At 36.4% G+C, this 18,891-nt stretch overlaps 1 protein-coding gene across 3 annotated transcripts in view; it reads right to left on the bottom strand.

Annotated features, from left to right (window-relative positions):
- Positions 1–18,891, bottom strand: part of LOC119877031 (protein O-mannosyl-transferase TMTC2) — a 387,501-nt gene that overhangs the window by 109,453 nt on the left and 259,157 nt on the right. For all 3 annotated transcript variants that reach the window (XM_038558567.1, XM_038558566.1, XM_038558568.1), the window contains one exon: positions 14,677–14,798. In XM_038558567.1, coding sequence (XP_038414495.1) covers positions 14,677–14,798 — 122 coding nt within the window. The remainder of the gene's footprint in view (positions 1–14,676; positions 14,799–18,891) is intronic.

The raw sequence follows: 18,891 nt of genomic DNA, 5'->3' as shown, positions 1-18,891 counted from the left end.
AGATGAGGAACAAGACAAGGATGCCCACTCTCACCATTTTTATTCAACATAGTACTGGAAGCCCTTGCCAGAACAATTAGGCAAGATAAATAGATAAAAGGAATCCAAAAGGGAAAGAAAAAAGTAAAATATCTGTTAGTAGATTACATGATCTTTTATGCAGAAAATGCTAAAGAAGCCAACAAAAAACTGTGAGAACTAATAAATTCAGGTAAGTTGTAGGATACAAAATTAGCATGCAGAAACCAAGTGTCTCTTTATATGCTAATTACAAGTAACCCGAAAATAAAATTATGAAAACAATACCATTCACAATAGCATCAAAAAGAATACTTAGGAATAAATTTCACCTAGGAGGCAAAAGACTTGGACACTAAAAATTATAAAATAGGGCAGCCCCGGTGGCGCAGCAGTTTAGCACCGCCTGCAGCCCAGGGTGTGATCCTGGAGACCTAGGATTGAGTCCCACATCAGGCTCCTTGCATGGAGTCTGCTCCTCCCTCTGCCTGTGTCTCTGCCTCTCTCTCTCTCTCTCTCTCTCTCTCTCTCTCTCTCTCTCTCATGAATAAATAAATAAAATCTTTAAAAATAAATAAATAACAATAAAAACTACAAAATACTGCTGAAGTAAAGAAGACAGAAATAAAAATAAACGAAAACTATTCTGTGTCCATGGCTTAGAAGACTTATTTTTGTTAATATTGTTAAAATGTCCATACTACCGAACACAATCTACAGATTCAATGCAATCCTGATCAAAACCCAAATGGCCTATTTTGCAGGGGGAAAAAAAAAAAAAAAAAACCTTCCTAAAATTTACATGGAATCTCAAAGAACTCCAGGTACCCAAAACAATCTTAAGAAAGAAAAACAAATTAGAGGTCTCAGACTTCTTGATTTTAAAATATTACAAAGCTATAATAATAAAAACAGTGTGGCAGAAGCATAAAGACAGACCTTTAGCCAGTGGAACAAAAATAGAAGCCCAGAAATAAACCCTTGTCTATATGGCCATGGCCATGCAATTTAAGATAGGATACTCTCTTCAACAAATGGTGCTGGGGAAAATGGATATCCATGTGCGAAACAAAGAAGATGGATCCTTACCTTACACAATATACAAAAATTAACTCAAAATCAGTTAAAAACCTAAAGATACAACCTGAAAGCATAAACTTTCTAGAATAAAGCATAAGAGAAAAGCTTTATGACAGTGGGTTTGGCAATAATTTATTGGATATGACACCAAAAGAATCGGCAACAAAAGTAAAAACAGATAAATGGGACATCAAACTTAAAATAGTTCTGTGTAGCAAAAGAAAAAAATTAACAAGATGAAAAGGCATCCTATGAAATAGGAGAAAATATCTGCAAACCATATATCTGATGAGATAATATCAAGAATATATACTGGGCAGCCTGGGTGGCTCATGGAGACCTGGGATGGAGTCCCACGTCAGGCTCCCTGCATGGAGCCTGCTTCTCCCTCTGCCCGTGTTTCTGCCCTCTCTCTCTGTCTCTGTGTCTCTCATGAATAAATAAATAAAATCTTTTAAAAAAATATCAAGAATATATAAATAACTCCTACAAGTCTTCAACATCACCAACTAAAAGCAAATAATCTGATTACAAATGAACAGACATTGCTCCAAGGAACAAATATCCAACGAGCATATGAAAAGAAGCTCAGCATCACTAATCATTACAGAGATGCAATCATAACCATAGTAAGATGTCACTTCACACCCGTTAAGTTGGCCACTATCAAACAAAACAAAACAAAAGACCCTCCCACACACATAAACCCAGAAAATAACCAGTGTTAATGAGGATGTGGAGAAACTGGAAGCCTTGTACACTGTTGGGAATGTAAAATGGTACAGGGGCTATGGAAAACATGTATAGTGATTCCTCAAAAAATGAGAAATAGAATTACCACATGATCCAGCAACCTCTCTTCTGGGTATATAACCCCCCAAAGCTGAAAATAGGATCTTGAAGTGCTATGTGCAACACACTCATGTTCACTGTAGCATTACTCACAATAGCCAAGAGGTGGAAGCAGCCTAAGTGACTACCGACAGATGAACAGGTAAAGGAATACCATATATGATATGTGGCATATCTACACAATGAAATAGTATCCAGCCTTAAAAAAAGAAGGAAATCCTGTTATATTCTATAAAATGGATGAACTTTGGGGACAATTATGCTAAGTGAAATAATCTAGTCACGAAAGGGAAATGTTGCATGATTCTCCCTGTATGAGATATCTCAAGTAGTCAAACTCTAAGAAACAGAAGGTAGAATCATGGTTGCCAGAAGCTGCAGGGAAGAGGGGAGCTATTATTCAATTAGTCAGAACTTCACTTGGGTAAGACAGAAAATTTTTAGAGACCTGAATGTGCATATGGTTAGCAATACTGTACTATGTGCTTAGAAATGGTTATGATGGTAATTTTATGTTTTTTATATATATGTGTGTGTATATATATATATATGTATTTTTTTTGACCACATACACACAAAAAGGCAAGGTGGAAAGAAAAGTAGAGAAGGAAGAAAAAGCAGCCTCTGACAATAAATTTAAAAATTGTTACAAACAGGGATAACATTAATTCAAATATATCGATAATCACTACAAATGTGAATGGTCTCTCTCTATATATCAATTAAAAGACAGAGACTGGCAGAGTTAATAATAATAATAGAGATCAACTATATGTTCACCAAAAAATCCAGTTTAAATATAAAGACTAAGAAATAAAGCAAAGGGATAATGAAGATAAATCATGCTAACACTAGTCAAATAAAGTTGGAATATTACTTTCAGACAAAGAGACCTCAGAAAAAGGAAAATTATTATAAAGAAGAGCCTAATTAGAAAGTCAGGGGATACCAGGATGAAATACAGAATGTGACAAAAGAATCATAATATATGACAAACACATGAAACAAGCTCACTGAATGGGGTGAGGGACCAAGGTACTAATCTATGTTGTCCGTAAATGAGTGAAGTGTATAAAAATGAAGGCAAAAGAAATTACACATAAGAACAGTCCTCTAGGGGCACCTGGGTGGCTTAGTGCTTGAGCACCTGCCTTTGGGCTCAGGCCATAATCCTGGGGTCCTGGGATCAAGTCCTGCATTGGGCTCCCTGCATGGAGCCTGCTTCTCCCTCTGCCTGTGTCTCTGCCTCTCTGTGTCTCTCATGAATAATAAATAAATAATCTTTTAAAAAAAGAATTGTCCTCTGGATGACAAAGCTTTTTCCCCTGGCAGTAGAGTGGAACAATTCTAAAACTACACATGAATAGTAGAATATGAACAAATAAGAAAATGTACAGTGGATGGTGGAAGCCAGGTTTCTCTACAAAATTTATGACCAGTACTCCTCAAAAAGAAGCAAAGCCTGAGAAATGCCATAGCCAGGTAGAGCTGAGGAGGCAAAACGACTAAATAAAATGTAAGTTCTTAGAACAACGAAAGGACTGCAGCAGGGAAAAAAGTGAAGATACCTGAATAAAATGTAAACTTTATTTAATAATAATATATGAATATTGGTTCATGATAAATGTACCATGCTAGTACATGATGTTAATAGAGAAAATTGGTTCAAGGGCATACAGGAACTCTGTACTAACTTCACAATAATTCCATAATCTAAAACTTGTTCTAAAAATATTTATTTAAAAAATTAGTCTCTTAAAAATCTAATGTAAATGCCACAAAATTTAATCCTTTGGCTTATTTGACTTGAAAAGGGTACAAATCCAAGGGTATTTGTTACAACATTCTGCTTTCCTGTATACTTGAAATAGTTGGTGACAATAGCAAATTCATAAGACAAAAATCTTTTTAAATACCCACTACGGTCAAACTGCTAAAGGGAAGGATGAGGATATTCCAGGCAAAAGGAAAAACTCAATCAAAATCAAAACTACTTCTTCTGCTGTATTACTCTTCATAGGATATAAGAAAAAGCATTTAGTACAGGTATGTCAGGAAAGGATCTTAAATAATGCACTGATCAAATGCGATTTCTATTTGAGAAATAAAAAACAAAGGATAATTTATATCTAGTTGCAAATTAATAAAGTGAATTTTTCTTTCAAAATTACAGCTCAAATTTAGTGACCCTAAAAACAAAGTTATTCTTCTCTACCTGTATTTTGGAGATTCCAAACACATCCACATTATAACATCGACTGTCCTTCAAGTCATCTGCTTTTGAACTAATTTAGACAAATAGCCATTTTTAGAGTAGTCCTACCCCCAAGGTGAATAAACGTCTTCTTCCAAAATGTTGACCTCCGTGGCATCTCTGTCCTGATTTCTGGAACTTTCCTACAAACTGTCTACCACCCATTATAGAGGAAAGCAACGAACTGCATTCGCTTTCACTAAGTTCTTGGTGAAACTTAAAGCTGAATGACTACTTAAGAGAGAAATTACTAGGTTAGCAATGTCTCAGGTGTTCTGGCTCCAACTCATTGGTCTACCAGGTAAAGCTCAGTGTCTTTTTCACTTACGTATATGTATTTCAAGAATTTCTGCACTTTCTCTGTCCCTCCCCCTCTCAGATCGGTATATTACACATTTCCTCAGAGTTCATTTGCCAGAACATTCTTTTCTCTGGATGATAAGAGATTCATATTAAAAAAAAGGGATCCATGACAAATACTAAATAGGGCTTTAAATACAAAAAGACTTTCAGAGCCTTTAATAGACACTATGAATATTATTAACATATTAAGAAGGAAATACAGTATGCAGCTTTTCCCATGCTAATTTGACTAAAAAAATTTTTTTTAAGTAACACTTAGACATACTAATGTCAATGGAATACATTTTGGGCATAATGAGTTAATAGAAACTATCAAAATAATAATGGCAGTGGCAAAATTTTGGCACCCTAAATTTCACTGTATTTGAAATCTTTTTATTATAAAAGTAAGATCCATCCCCACCATGTAACATTATTTACTGGATCAACTTGTTCATATTTATAGTCAGCAAAGTTACCAAATTCAGTATGTGTGTGTATGTGTATATTGAGCAATATATAGAATATTCCAATACTATCGGAGTGGGGCTGGGGACAGGATGCAAGACCCCTCTTCCACATAAGTGAAAATGGAGTGCAGAAGATAATTGCCAGTTATGAAGAATGTGCACCCCAGGTGGAAAAAAATGGAAAATAGACATCCTCAGGAAACTATCTTGAACCAAAATAACCGATTTCAGCTAAATCCTATACCTCTGCTGAGGCAATCTCTGTGAGATATGCAAAGGTATCTTAAAAATATATTTTCTGCCTAAGGTGAGTAAATTTCTGATTCCAGCAGACAGAAATTGTTCTTCTAACGATTACTGTTCCATCTCAAGAAATAAGAAAAAAATACTATATACTACATGATATCTTCAGGTGCTATTTCTCAGGGATGAAAATTTCCCAGATTGACTACTACAGCTAACAACTCCGCTACCTATTTCTTCATTATACGACATCATAACACATATAATACATGGTCTGTGCTCACCTTAAACCCAATTCCACATGGCTAATACCAAACTGACCAAAGGGTCTTAACTATGGGGGAATCCTGTATGCGGCCATCTTCCACCTACAGAATTCTTACAGGGAACATGAGTTATAGTGAACAGCCAAGAATAGACCTTATCTTGTCACTTTTGACAAAGAGCCTCAATTATACCACAGAAATGACCGTCCTGCAATGGTAAGCCTTTGAAAAGAATTATGCTTTCACTAAGAGGAGAAATAAATATTAGGCAGGTAAATCTCAGGTGTTCTGGCTCCAACTCAATGTTCCACCAGGTAAAGGTCAGCAGTTACTACACCCAGGCATCCGCACTGTCCTTCCTTCAAAATCTAAAATACGAGAAAAACTCTATGCTATACATAGTGTGCCATATACCACATATACCATATTTAAGTTAAAAATTTAAACTTCACTATTTCCTTGTTACTTTACATACATAGATACCTGAATCCATTTTACAATAACCTCTATTAAAATCCTTTTTTTTTAAATTTAACAACATGCACAGAGATTATCTTTTTACTTCAGAACTGCATTATGAGAAAATCTAAAAACTGAATGGAGATTTGTTTTAAAAATAAATTTTTGTGCATTTGGAAGTTAGACATTTATGCACATGAGGTACTGTCTATGCATATTTTGTCATAGTAAACAAAAGGCTGGAGAGCAATTTAAATAGTACAGCTTTCAGAAAAATCTAAGAGTGGCATACTCCAGTAGGCTTTGGACACTGATGGATTGAACCTCTGGGAACCTCAGCTTCTTCATCTATCTATATAGTAGGTATCTAGATTGCGGCACTGCATGAGGACGTATTTGCATAGCATATATAAGAGGTCTAGTTGATTGCAGGATAACAAATATTAGCTAATTGTAGGAAGTACCTCTCAAATGCAATGTGGGTAAATAGAAGGGGAAACACAAAAACTTTATGGGTTTGTGAACATATTCATGGCTGGGCTGGTTTGAACCTATTTATGAGACTGCAAAAATGAAAAAACTCCCCATCTTGGAACAGATGTGGCCTCCTTTATGTGTGTGTGTGTGTGTGTGTGTGTGTGTGTGTGTGAGAGAGAGAGAGAGAGAGAGAGATTGAGAGAGAGAATATATATGTTCATTTCCAGATGCCACAGGGGGAGAAAAAAGCAATTCCTTTTTGCAAAAGTGTTGATCTAACTACTTGGGAGAAAAAATACTTGGTTTTGAAAATGTATGCTGTACGTACCACCTTTCCTAAAGATAAACATAAGCTTAGAGCAGGATGTTGTTGTAACCAGGAATGCTACTCGCATTTTCTATTAGGAAAAAAAAAAACCATCAAGTGAGGAAAATATAACACAAAATATAAGGTGTTTAGCTCACATTAAAATGTTTTCATGCTCTATTACATGACAGCAGAGTCAAGCAATAACAAGCTAAGAAGTCACGAAGTCTAATAGTACAATAATACATCACTGGGGCTTATTTAAGAAATTAAAGAACTGTAAGTGAAAGAAAAATGACTACCAAGTGGTAGAGAATCCCATGACTACAACAAAAAAGAGTAAGGAAGTAAGAGTAAGGTACCTACATAACTGTCCCTTCTGAAACAAAAGCCATGACGAAGGTTCTAAGCATGGTGGCCCGCAGCTCCAGTAGCTAGGGATGGCCCTGTTATGAATCTCTCCTAAACAGAATACACTGAGGCCTTCTTGAGGTAAAGGGAATGCCCTGCTGGTCTTTGGATTCCCATTGCTTACTACAAAGGTCAGGCTCAGAAAATGTGTGTAAAATGCAAGTTTTTATACAGGCCGGTTTTTTTTTTTTTTTTTTTTTTTTAAAGACTCCTGCAAGGAAACCAAGGTATATTTAAGGGAAATATCACTTCTTCATCTCCATTGCTCCAGTAACGTGGGATGCCAGAGTACTGGGGGATTAGGAGGTCTGAGCCTGCTGGGCTATTTAAATTGCATTAGATGGTAACTATAGACCAAACACAGAAACCAAATCAACAAAATAACAATGCAATGTAAATTGGTTTAAAAGCAATAGAATCTTATTTACACTTAAATAAAAAGCTCACTTTTTTTTTTTCAAACATAGCAGCAATATAGAGTTATAAAGCAGCTAGAATTATTTCATGTGACCTTTAATGCCTGAGGACTTGATCATTTTAATTTTTATGATTCCTGAGACTCTGGCAAAAGAAAATATCTCTAACAATGACTTCTACTGACATACCAAAACAACAACAACAACAACAACAGAAAAAAAGTCTGGAATATTTTGAGATATCTGGATTCCTGTGTCACTTAGTGGCAATAAGTAATTACATGATTGATTCTAAATAACAAAATGCATATCTTGGAGTGAGTGAGTGGTTTCTAACACAAACTAACTAACTACAAGATTCATTATGCTTTGGAGTAAAGATACTGTAATGCTAACTATATTATCTCCAGAATACTAAATTATGTTTAAATGAGGCAACTGCATATAAAATACTTAGCTGAATACTGCATTAAACTTTCTTCTACATTTCATTCAATATTTTAGCAGCATGATACGTGTGATGTTTTTATGTCTTCTCTTCTCATAGAATAAATTTTGCAACTTGAATTGAACATATCCTAATGATCGTTCAGTCAGAGCCACAGGGAAATCCTGTCCCCATCTCCCTCCAATCTAAACACGGTTGTGCAGTGATTGCATGCAACCCAAGTGCTAGTCAACATACAAAATGAGAAGAACTTGGCTTTAAAGAGGGCCAAATGGAAAAATAATCTTCGATCTAAACAGAAATAATTATTACAAAAGACCCGAGGAAACACACAGCACCGTGCTTCCAGATAGACTACCTCGACACCATCGTGGCCTGGGGAACGGAACATTATCATGGAACCTCAAGTACTTTCACAACTGGAGTTTTATGTAGCCCAATTAACTTTGGCTAGACACAGAAATCTGGCTCTGTGCTTCCATGCAGTAGCCAAAATAAAGGTTTTCTGTATCAAGAATTACTGTCAGAGTCTCCCATATCCTTCCTTCTCTCTTACTAACCCAAACTTGGAAAATAAGCTAACAGCCAAGGAGCTTTTACTACAATTTAAGTCAATATTAATTTTACTGGCTCACAAAAACCGCAAAATATTTGGCTTAAATAAATTGAACAGGACGAAAAGAGAGGAAGACCAAGAAAAATTAAAGTAAGGATGTGTACACAGATATAGAACACACAGCCCTAGAAACAACTATAAAATCATCTGAAATACCAAAAGAATGGAAATGTTATCCCCTCCTTTCTCTCTTAATGCATGCCCAATTTTAAATTCATGGCATTAGCCCTGGGTAACAAAGTTCAAGCAGGGAATAAATCACAATTTTAAAGAGAGCTCGTGTTTAGTATTTTAATTGGACGTGGCATTGGTATGAAAGTTCCATATATTTTTAAAGAGATGTCACCGGGGCCGAACTATAAACATGGAGGGTACCAGTGACCCTAAGGCAGAGCTATTCCCTAGGGTATCCTGGAAAATTTGTATTCTTCTTACAATGTAGGACCTAAAAGTGCCAACAGCCGAAAACAGAAGTCTTAAGTTCATGACCTATGATGTCTAATAATAAAAATGTGTTTAACCACTCAAACCAAACTAGTATTTAGAGGTGATGTTTAAAAATAAGCCCAACATCAGGCTCCCTGCTCAGTGGGGAGTCTGCTTCTCCCTCTGAACCTCCCCCTTCTTGTGCTAATAAATACAATCTTTAAAAAATAAAAAAATAAATAAAACTCCACTTTAAAATTATTTAGAATAAAGTAAAAATTAATGATGCTCAATTCAGAAAACCCTGACATTGTATCCATCTCTACTATTTATTAGCTAAGTTATTCTTGGAGATACTGCTTAAATCTGAAGCTGAGTTTCCTCACTTATAAAAGAACATAAAACTCAGTGTAAAGCATCACAAAATAACACATCAATCACAGGCATTCAAGAGATATATACCCTTCCTGTGCTACATCTCCTTCCAGGGTCTTGGAAGATTACACTGTGTCCACTGTTTAATCATGTTATTCTTGTTCACTTATTCTGTCCATATCCTTGGGAGTAGAGTGATGCCTAGCATGGAGTAGTAAATTTCAATATACATGCTAACTAAAAGAAGGGATTAATGGGGAAACAAGGATCCGAGCAGGGAAACAAAAATGTTAAAAAGTCATGTTCCCAGCCCTTAAATAACTAACTTAAAAAATGCAATGCACCAGTTGGGTACAGGGATAGTTACCAAGATAGTGGAATGCCACATACTGAAGTGATAAAAAAAGGTAAGTGAAAAGTTGGTTCCTCCTCCATGTCTACGGTCAAAATATAGAAATTTATGTCTGCCATTCAATCTAAGAAGGGCTATTATAAAGATACCAAAACCTGTACTACGGAAGTACAGAGAAGGAAAAATATTGAAAGACTCAGGCAAGATTTCACAGAAGTAATAAAATTTGAGTAGGGAGAGAGAGATGAAGGACATTTTTCAGGGGGATAAAAAAGGAACTGATCTATGGAATTTGTCAAAGCATTCTGGGAAACTCAAAATCTATTTGAACTTTTCTAAATATCATATATACTACAAATTCTTAAAGAAAAATTCGTACAAAAAACCCCCATACTAGCTGTAATAAAACCACCAATATTCATTTTTTATAATTTCTCTTATAAAAATATAATTCTTATATAAAGTCTTATATTACAGTCTACATTTGATTTAACTGCATGTCACTTTTACATATTTTGCCTGTGGTCAGTTTTGACCAAACAGGAAAAACACCACACCCCATTTCTATTCCTCTTCTCTTGAGACTAATAGCCAATTCCGTTTTATAATATGTTTAAAGCATTCAGAAGTCAAAATGTGTGGCATTTTCTACCTTGCCAATTCCATGTTAACTCAATGACATATTACCAGGTCAACAAACCCAAAATTAGAAAAGGCAATCCACTGGGATAAGAAATTTGCCAAATCTTATAATTCAAAAAGAAACTGCTAAAGATGGTTGTGGGGGTTTTGGCACTGTGAGTTGAAGCCCTTCCATAATAAGGCTTGTATTTCAACTAATCAGCTAGTCGGAAACTATAAAAATTTTGTTGGTGGGGGGGAATTAAAATTTGGATTGTAATACACGAGTCTTTCCTTCTCTTCCATATGTTTCAGTAAATTAAAACTTCTAAGTCTTGTTTTTTTTTTTTAAATGCCTTCTAAAAAATAAAGCAGCCTGTAAAATCATATTTTTGGTACAGGAAACTTAAAATATTCAGGCTTGAAATGAAGAAGAAAAAAAGAACACATGGTTTCTATATCCAAAGCAGTGTCATGGTCTAGGTATATCCAGAATTAAGTACATTTGAGCTTTCATCTTTTTTCCTATGCTAAATGACTTTTTTTTTTTTTCTAAATGACTTTTTAAAAAAAAATCAGGCATCTTAAACTTTTATAGATTTTTTTGAAGGTGGCCATTTATCAATCTAAAGATGTTTCCATTTGAGTGATGTAAGAACATCTCAAGGACAGTAGTTGAGGCAAGAGGTATATGTGAATTCTGTTCTTAAGTGCAACTGTGTGAATTACCATCCTATTAGAATAGGAAAAGATTTTTATAAGGTAAGACAATTTTTTTTCAACTAGTGATCCTGTAAATGGCAGAAAAAGCAACTTATATCCTCCAATTCTGAGTAATGTTCTCCTTTCCCTTTCTCTCTTCTTTCCCTATTGGGCCTTCATATTAGTTTCTTTCATATCTTTTTATTTCTTCATCTTCATTTGCATATGGAAAGATTTCCTCATCTTTATTCTCCTATCCTTTATTTATTTATTATTTATTTATTTAGTAATCTCTACATCCAATGTGGGGCTTGAACTCACAATCCCGAGATGGAGTCCCATGCTCTACTGACTGAGCCAGCTAGGTGTTCCTATTCTCATATCCTTTAAATGAACATTGTTTGCCATCATATTTTTAATTTCTAAAAGCTGTCTTGTTTTTTTTTTTTTTTTCATTATGTTTTTATGGCATCCTGCTTTACAAAATACTCTGTTACCATCTTTAAGGGTTTATTTTTTTTAAAGCTTTATTCATTTGAGGAGGAGAGCGGGCAAGAGAGTACAAGCGTGGGGGAGAGAGAGAAGCTGAGCAACGAGCCCAACACAGGGCCTCGATCCCAGGACCTCGGGCTCATGACCAAGTCAAAGGCAGATGTTTATTTTTTATTTTTTATTTTTTTAATTTTTTTATTGGAGTTCAATTTGCCAACATATAGCATAACATCCAGTGTTCATCCCATCAAGTCCCCCCCTCAGTGCCCATGACTGGGTGAAAGGCAGATGTTTAACTTGACTGAGCCACTCAGGCTTCCCTACCATCTCTAAGGATTAAATTTTAAAAATTCTTCGGTTTCCTCTAGTTTCCTTCTCCTAATAATTTGCTTCAGTTCCAGTCTTCTACAGTGGTGGCTTTCTAAACATGATCCAAGATCCTTAGTTGCCCACTGTTATTAAAAGCTACTTAATCAAAGCTGAATGGAGTTCCTCAGCTATAGGTGTGCTTCTCCAATGGGAAAGATCCACTTTTGTGCATCCGGTTTAGGGAGCTAGCTGTTTATAGGTGACCTCCACATGTAGGTATACAGATTTCTTTTCCCTACAGTGATTCAGTTTCTTTAGATAAGAATTCAACAATTTCCTGGGAGGTAGGGTGCCCATGGGCACGTGGGTGGTGCTGGGTGAGTGTAAACTCTGTGCTGTTGGGTTTTCTGCTTGCATTGGGGTGGAAGGGTACTGACAACTTGTGTACACCACTAGAAGACATGGAATCAACCTTTTCGGTCTTCTCTCCATTTCACCTTTGATTGTGCAAGCTGTTCCTCACTCATGAACCTCTCTTATTCAATTGTTCCACCACTATAAGCCTTCTTTTCCCTTGGAGGGGAGTGCCTGGTTGCTGGCATCGTGCACAGGGGAGGAGAGACCTAACTGTTCCAGACGGTTTACAGCTGATTAGCCCATTTAACAAAGGCTCCTTAACTCACTCTCTCCCATGCCAGCTGTCTTCAAGTCTTGAGTCTCTCTGGGTTTCGAGCACGCAAGATTTCTTTTCATTGTTATCCATTCCAAAGCCTCTTCAGATGGTGGACGCCGTCTGACAAATCGGTAGTCTTTCCACTTTCTGACTTCCAAAAATCAGCTAAATTTCATCTCCCCCACCATTCTGATTGTTCAGGTGAGGCTATTCCCTTCTCAATATTTTATTCAATATTATAAATATTTATTATAATATTTATGACTATCATTCCTTATTTACCCACATGATCACCATTTCTTTGTTCACCATTCTGTTTGTAACATACTCAGCAGCTCCTTCCAGATTTAACTGTGTGCCTTTGAAAGACATCTTCAGCAAGAGTTTTTAGTGGTCCAATTTTTATTTAATTTCTTCATCTGGGAATTTCATCATCATGCAAGTAAATTCAAAATTCAAAGCCTGATATAGGGAGGTCAGTAGTACAGACTCATTCCTTCTCCATTCATATCCCGTGCCGGGGCAGGCAAACCTTCATGTGACCTTCTTAAATCAGTATGGCAAACTTATTCTAGATTATTCTTTCACTGAAGGTATAAATTTTCCTCCTTTATTTAGGTATCTAATCCCTGGCCTTCCATTGGGATTCTCTCTTATTCCAGCAAGAATGAATACAAACAAAAGTCTATTCTCCCTGGTGACCACAACTAGTAAACTTTTTTGGGATAGTAAACTATCCAAAATCAGCTGTAGATCAGCCAACTGTTTACTGTTCCGGCATTCAGTTACCCCTCACTTCTAGCCCCTAGGAAATTGTCTCACTCCTTTCGAGCTCAGCTACACATCAAGAGTATATCTATTTTATTAAGCATATCTAGACATATTTTAGTGGTTTATTTTCTGGGGAATGAGTCTGCCTACATAATTTAATAGCACTTTAGGGCAGCCCGAGTGGCTCAGTGCTTAGTGACACCTTTAGCCCAGGGCCTGATCCTGGGGTCCCAGGATCGAGTCCCACGTTGGGCTCCCTGCATGGAGCCTGCTTCTCCCTCTACCTATATCTGTGTCTCTGCCTCTCTCTCCCTCTGTCTCTCTCATGAATAAATAAATAAATAAAATCTTTAAAAAAAATAGCACTTTAGTGGTACCTTCAAATGGATGCATTGTAATTTTAGGTGTTTAGTCTACCATCTTCTGTAGAAAATAAAGTATTATTACTTTTACATAATTATAAGATCTTTTTCTATGAATTCACTTCAGAGTTACTTTCCTGACCATCTGTTCTATGCTTTTCTGGGAGTCATGTATTTTAATTAATATTGAAGTGAGATTAGGTGATATAACTAAAACAGCACAGATAACAATTCAGATTAGCTTTGAAGGCTAGTTCTACTACTTATTATCAGCTGAATAAACTCAGAAAATTTACTTATATAGTTTCAACAATCCCCTAGAGTGCAAAATAAGACAGAAAGATTATTTGAAAACACACAAAGTCACAATGGTAGGATGCCAGCAATTTCTTACGCTTCAGACACACACCACCTCCATGAGAATGCGGCCTCCGAGACTGCTTGTCACCTAGTGGGTGGCCAAATGATGGCTCCACTTCCCTTAAGGAATAATCTCCAATTAGGAGGAATTCCAGGTGACACTAGTTAACACACATGCAAAGCCTCACCTGATGCTGGCTATTAGGAAAGAATCAGACTTTGCTCTACACTGTAGCCGATTTGGGGTTAATGGTGGTTTGTAGAACCTAATCTTTATACAAATATTGTTATTATAACAAATTCATTATGTAATCCATATTTGGGATTCACCATTTCCATCTTTCCATTAAATTACACCATGGGTCATGACATACCACAGTTTATCTATGGCAAGCCCCAAAGAAATACACTTTTCCACATGTTCTATAGGGAGTTCTAACAGTGTTACTACCATCATTATCTCCTAATAGTCTGAGTTAACTGGCTGAGAACCAGTACCTTAACCTTCTATCCATCTCAGTCTGCATGGAGAAAACCAGCTTCGAAAGGGTGAGGGAGGAAGGTAGTTACTCACTGTTAGAGCTAGCAGTTTCCCATATGTAAGATGAGCGGGGATGTGGTCAGTCTTGGATCTCAGGGATTCCATATACCAATGCTCTGCTTCAGGGAGTTTGCTTAATCGCATGTATGCTTCACCTGGAAAGAAAGTCATGAAGATCAACCTAAGGACACAGCTTTCCAACAGCTGTAATAGCGTCACATCATTGTGTTTACATTCCATGGAATTTTAGACGCTGTAGCAAGGATTTTTACCCATTATCTCATCTGAATCTCAAAAAGTCATCATAATTTCCATTTTACAGATAGGAAAACTTGTGTTTGGAGAAATTAAGTGAAATGGCTAAATTAAAAAATCTAGTAACTAATAAAGCTTTGATTTTTTTTTTAATTTTTATTTATTTATGATAGTCACACACAGAGAGAGAGAGAGGCAGAGACATAGGCAGAGGGAGAAGCAGGCTCCATGCCCCGGGAGCCCAATGTGGGATTTGATCCCGGGTCTTCAGGATCGCGCCCTGGGCCAAAGGCAGGCGCTAAACCGCTGCGCCAACCAGGGATCCCTAAAGCTTTGATTTTTAACCTAGTAACACTAGACCCACAAGCATAGGTCCTTTGTCTTTTTCTTAAAGATAGGTTTAGGGGCACCTGAGTGGCTCAGTTGCTTGAGCGTTTAATGCTTGATTTCCACGCAGGTCATGATCTCAGGGTTGTGAGATCAAACTCCACACTGGGTTTGAAGGGGTGGGCATGGTCTGCTTGAGATTCTCTTCCTCTCCCTCTGCCTCTTCCCCCTGCTGCACCCTCTCTCTTTCAAATAAATAAATCTTAATAAAAAGAGAAAAGTTTGCTCTTTCTTAAGTACAATTTGTTCTTTTTTATTGATATTCATTTATCCCTTTAGAAATTCAAGTATTTATAGTATGAATACTAAGAATTATGAAGACCTTGACAAAGAAGTTTAAGGTCCTGCCAAGATTTACAACACTGTTGAGAAAATAAGATTAGTTGAAGGAGTTAGAAATATTTTGGATTAAGCATTGGCACTAGATTTTTTCAGAAATTATTTGCATTTTATATTTTAATAAAACTTATGAGTATCATTTGGAAAATCCACTGAATATATGACAATTATTTAGTATGCCCAGTACCATGTACAAAGTTATTCTGAAGATCCTCAGCCATCAGTTATTACTTTCAAGTTATGCAAATTTTACCTGTCAAAGAGCATTTCACCAACAGCCAAGCAAGAGGAAAAAACAAACAAACAAACAAAAAAACTGGAAATAAAGCCAAACGTATATCACTTGTCTACTTATTATTATCATCCCCCCTCCCTTATTTGCTTATAATATGGATGAGTATTTACCTGATAAGAGTATTATATTTTAAGGTGATTTGTGCATTTAAGTTAAGCATTATAGGTTTAATAAGCACTGCAAATACAGAAGCTACTAAATTTCTAAGAACAGATAAAAGACCGGTAACCTGAATTATTTGTCAAGCAGACCTTTATAGCTTAAGTAATCATAATCATGATAGCTTTTGCTGTTTAGAGGCATAATCACAAGCTTTTCCTAAATGTATTGCCCACATTGGCTATACATCTTTGCTTCAAAGAAGAACTAGCTTCCTTTTATTTTAATCAAATTCTCTTTGTATTAGCACAGTGCTATCAATACAAATATGTTTGATGAATTGAATTGATCTGAGTCTCCTGACCTTTTGAGTGCCTTTTGCTTGGCTCGTTAGTAAAAAATACTGTAATATGCACAAAAATGTATATACCTCTCATACATATCTATGTGTTTGTACTTCTCAGAACAGTTCTTAAACTAGCCTGTCATAAAAACGTTAGCTGGAATTTTTTTCTCTTAATCTAAAGCTTAAAGTGTATTTGCATTTAAGAAGAATTTGGTTAGATTAAATAGAATGCTCGGGTGCACTGCAAGAAATACTGAAGCAAAGACCAAAGCCTGGAATGGAATACACAAAACACAGTTGTTGGTAGGATTAGGCTTGATTTTTTTTTTTAATTTTCCTATTTCTGTAATCTTGTATTGTTATTATATCTCTATAAAAATGAAAACATTGTCATAGATTTTTTTTTTCCTTTTTGCCATGTTGAGCTAACAAATGTTTCCCCAAAAAAGCAAACAGCACTTTTTTTCCTAGGGAAAGTGAACCACTTCTTCATTCTAAAACTACACTAGATATGATTTACATAACAAAGAATGCAATAATCCCTACGGTATTGATAAATTTAAAGTAATTAATGACAAGTTACATATTATACCCCAATTATACCCAGATATTGATCTCTAAAGGGGATTCTAAAGCCAGTAGAAAACGTAGACTAATTTAGAAGTTAAGCTGAATGATGGGAGGGATTACAGATTCTGACTGGAATCGGCCTGAAATTGTTCTGTGGGTAGAGTGCTCATAGGTCAGCTTTTAGAAGCTGTACCATCATTACCTTTAATATAATTTCTACTTTTCATTTATAAAAAATTCAACTAACTTGTAGAATAGTAAACTATAGGCTTTCTGTACCAAAAAATGTGAGAGAACCCCAATTTCACAGTGATTCTTTTTTTTTTTTTTAATTTTTTTATTTATTTATGATAGTCACAGAGAGAGAGAGCGCGGCAGAGACACAGGCAGAGGGAGAAGCAGGCTCCATGCACCGGGAGCCTGATGTGGGATTCGATCCCGGGTCTCCAGGATCGCGCCCTGGGCCAAAGGCAGGCGCCAAACCGCTGCGCCACCCAGGGATCCCTCACAGTGATTCTGAGATTGAAATCTGTGTATGTAAGTTGTCTGAAAATCATTTCAGAAAGTGTTCTATTTTTTCCAGTCTTACAGCTATTATTAAAAGCTATTTTGAAATGAAATATTAACTTGCTAAATAATTAGTGGCTGGCCCATTTTCTTCAGTAATGACTCAGAAGTAACTTGTTAATTTGAAAACTTGTGAGATGGGGAAATAAGAAAGGGCTGTAAGGAATATAATAATGCATCATGGCAAGTATATGAAAAATGTAAATGACCAGCCTACTTAGGTCCTACTCATTACTACTCAGAAAAACTTCAGATAACCATTCATTGTGTCTCAGTAATAACAATGACGATCATTCACTGACGATTATGCATTAGGGTAGCAAGCCATAAGGGGCTAATGTCTGATTTATGAGCACCTTCTCCTCTCATTCTCTACCTTTGGGCATGTAGAATGTTCTCTCACTCGGTCCCACGAGGAGCCTTCACACATTACTCTCATTCAACCACTACCAAGTAACTGTTCAGATTAGGTTTGCAAGATAAAATCATTCAACATCTGTATTAGTTGCCTTATCCATGACTCTCATTTTTTATTAAGGAATGTCTTTACCTGGATTTTACAGATGAGGACATTGAGAAACAGAGTGGCTAGATAAAACACACAAAGTCATAAATGTAGGAAGTGGTAAAGCTGGAATTCAAACCCAGGACGACCTGACCTCAAATCACACTGCTTTAACCTGCTGGTAGGGAACAATCACAAACTTTTCAACTCTCCCGTGCAGGGGAAAATTAGACTCTTTCTCATTCCTGGAAAATTGTTTCCTAGCCTTGTGATACATTGACCATCAAGATCATTTCATTTTGCCTTGGGCTTATCTACTGAATTAAAGGAATAAGGGAGAACAATAATAATCTATAGTTGACCTTTAAAAATGCTTCTGCTGCATATGTTACTCAACTCTTAAGAGGGAAATATGTATCCTATAAGATGCACTTGAGTTCTATGGTTAATCTTAACACAAAAAGAGCCTATAAAAACGGTAATAAAATCAAGATGCAAACCCTAAAATGCAAGAAAATGATAATGGGCAAATTTAAATGTGTTTTAAAAATGACTCAATAAAGATGTAGGGAACAAACAATATACGGACAAGAACTGGATATAGCCCTGGCACAGACAAAGTAGAAGCTTCTCATTTCTCACTTCTAATTCATACTAGGGGTCAGAATACTCATTTTATGGCTGAGGAGGGAGGCTCATGAGAGATAAGTGACTTGCACAAGGCCAGTTAATAATCCTATTCTAGGGCAGCCCAGGTGGTCCAGCAGTTTAGCTCCGCCTCAGCCCAGGGCATGATCCTGGAGACCCAAGATCGAGTCCCACGTCGAAGAGGGAGCCTGCTTCTCCCTCTGTCTGTCTCTTTCCCTCTCTCTCTCTCTCTCTCTG

The sequence above is a fragment of the Canis lupus genome, chromosome 15 (assembly GCF_011100685.1).
Source record: "Canis lupus familiaris isolate Mischka breed German Shepherd chromosome 15, alternate assembly UU_Cfam_GSD_1.0, whole genome shotgun sequence".
NCBI classification, from domain to species: Eukaryota; Metazoa; Chordata; class Mammalia; order Carnivora; family Canidae; genus Canis; species Canis lupus.
Note: the sequence above shows the minus strand (reverse complement) of the source record. Positions and strands in the feature narration are given on the sequence as shown.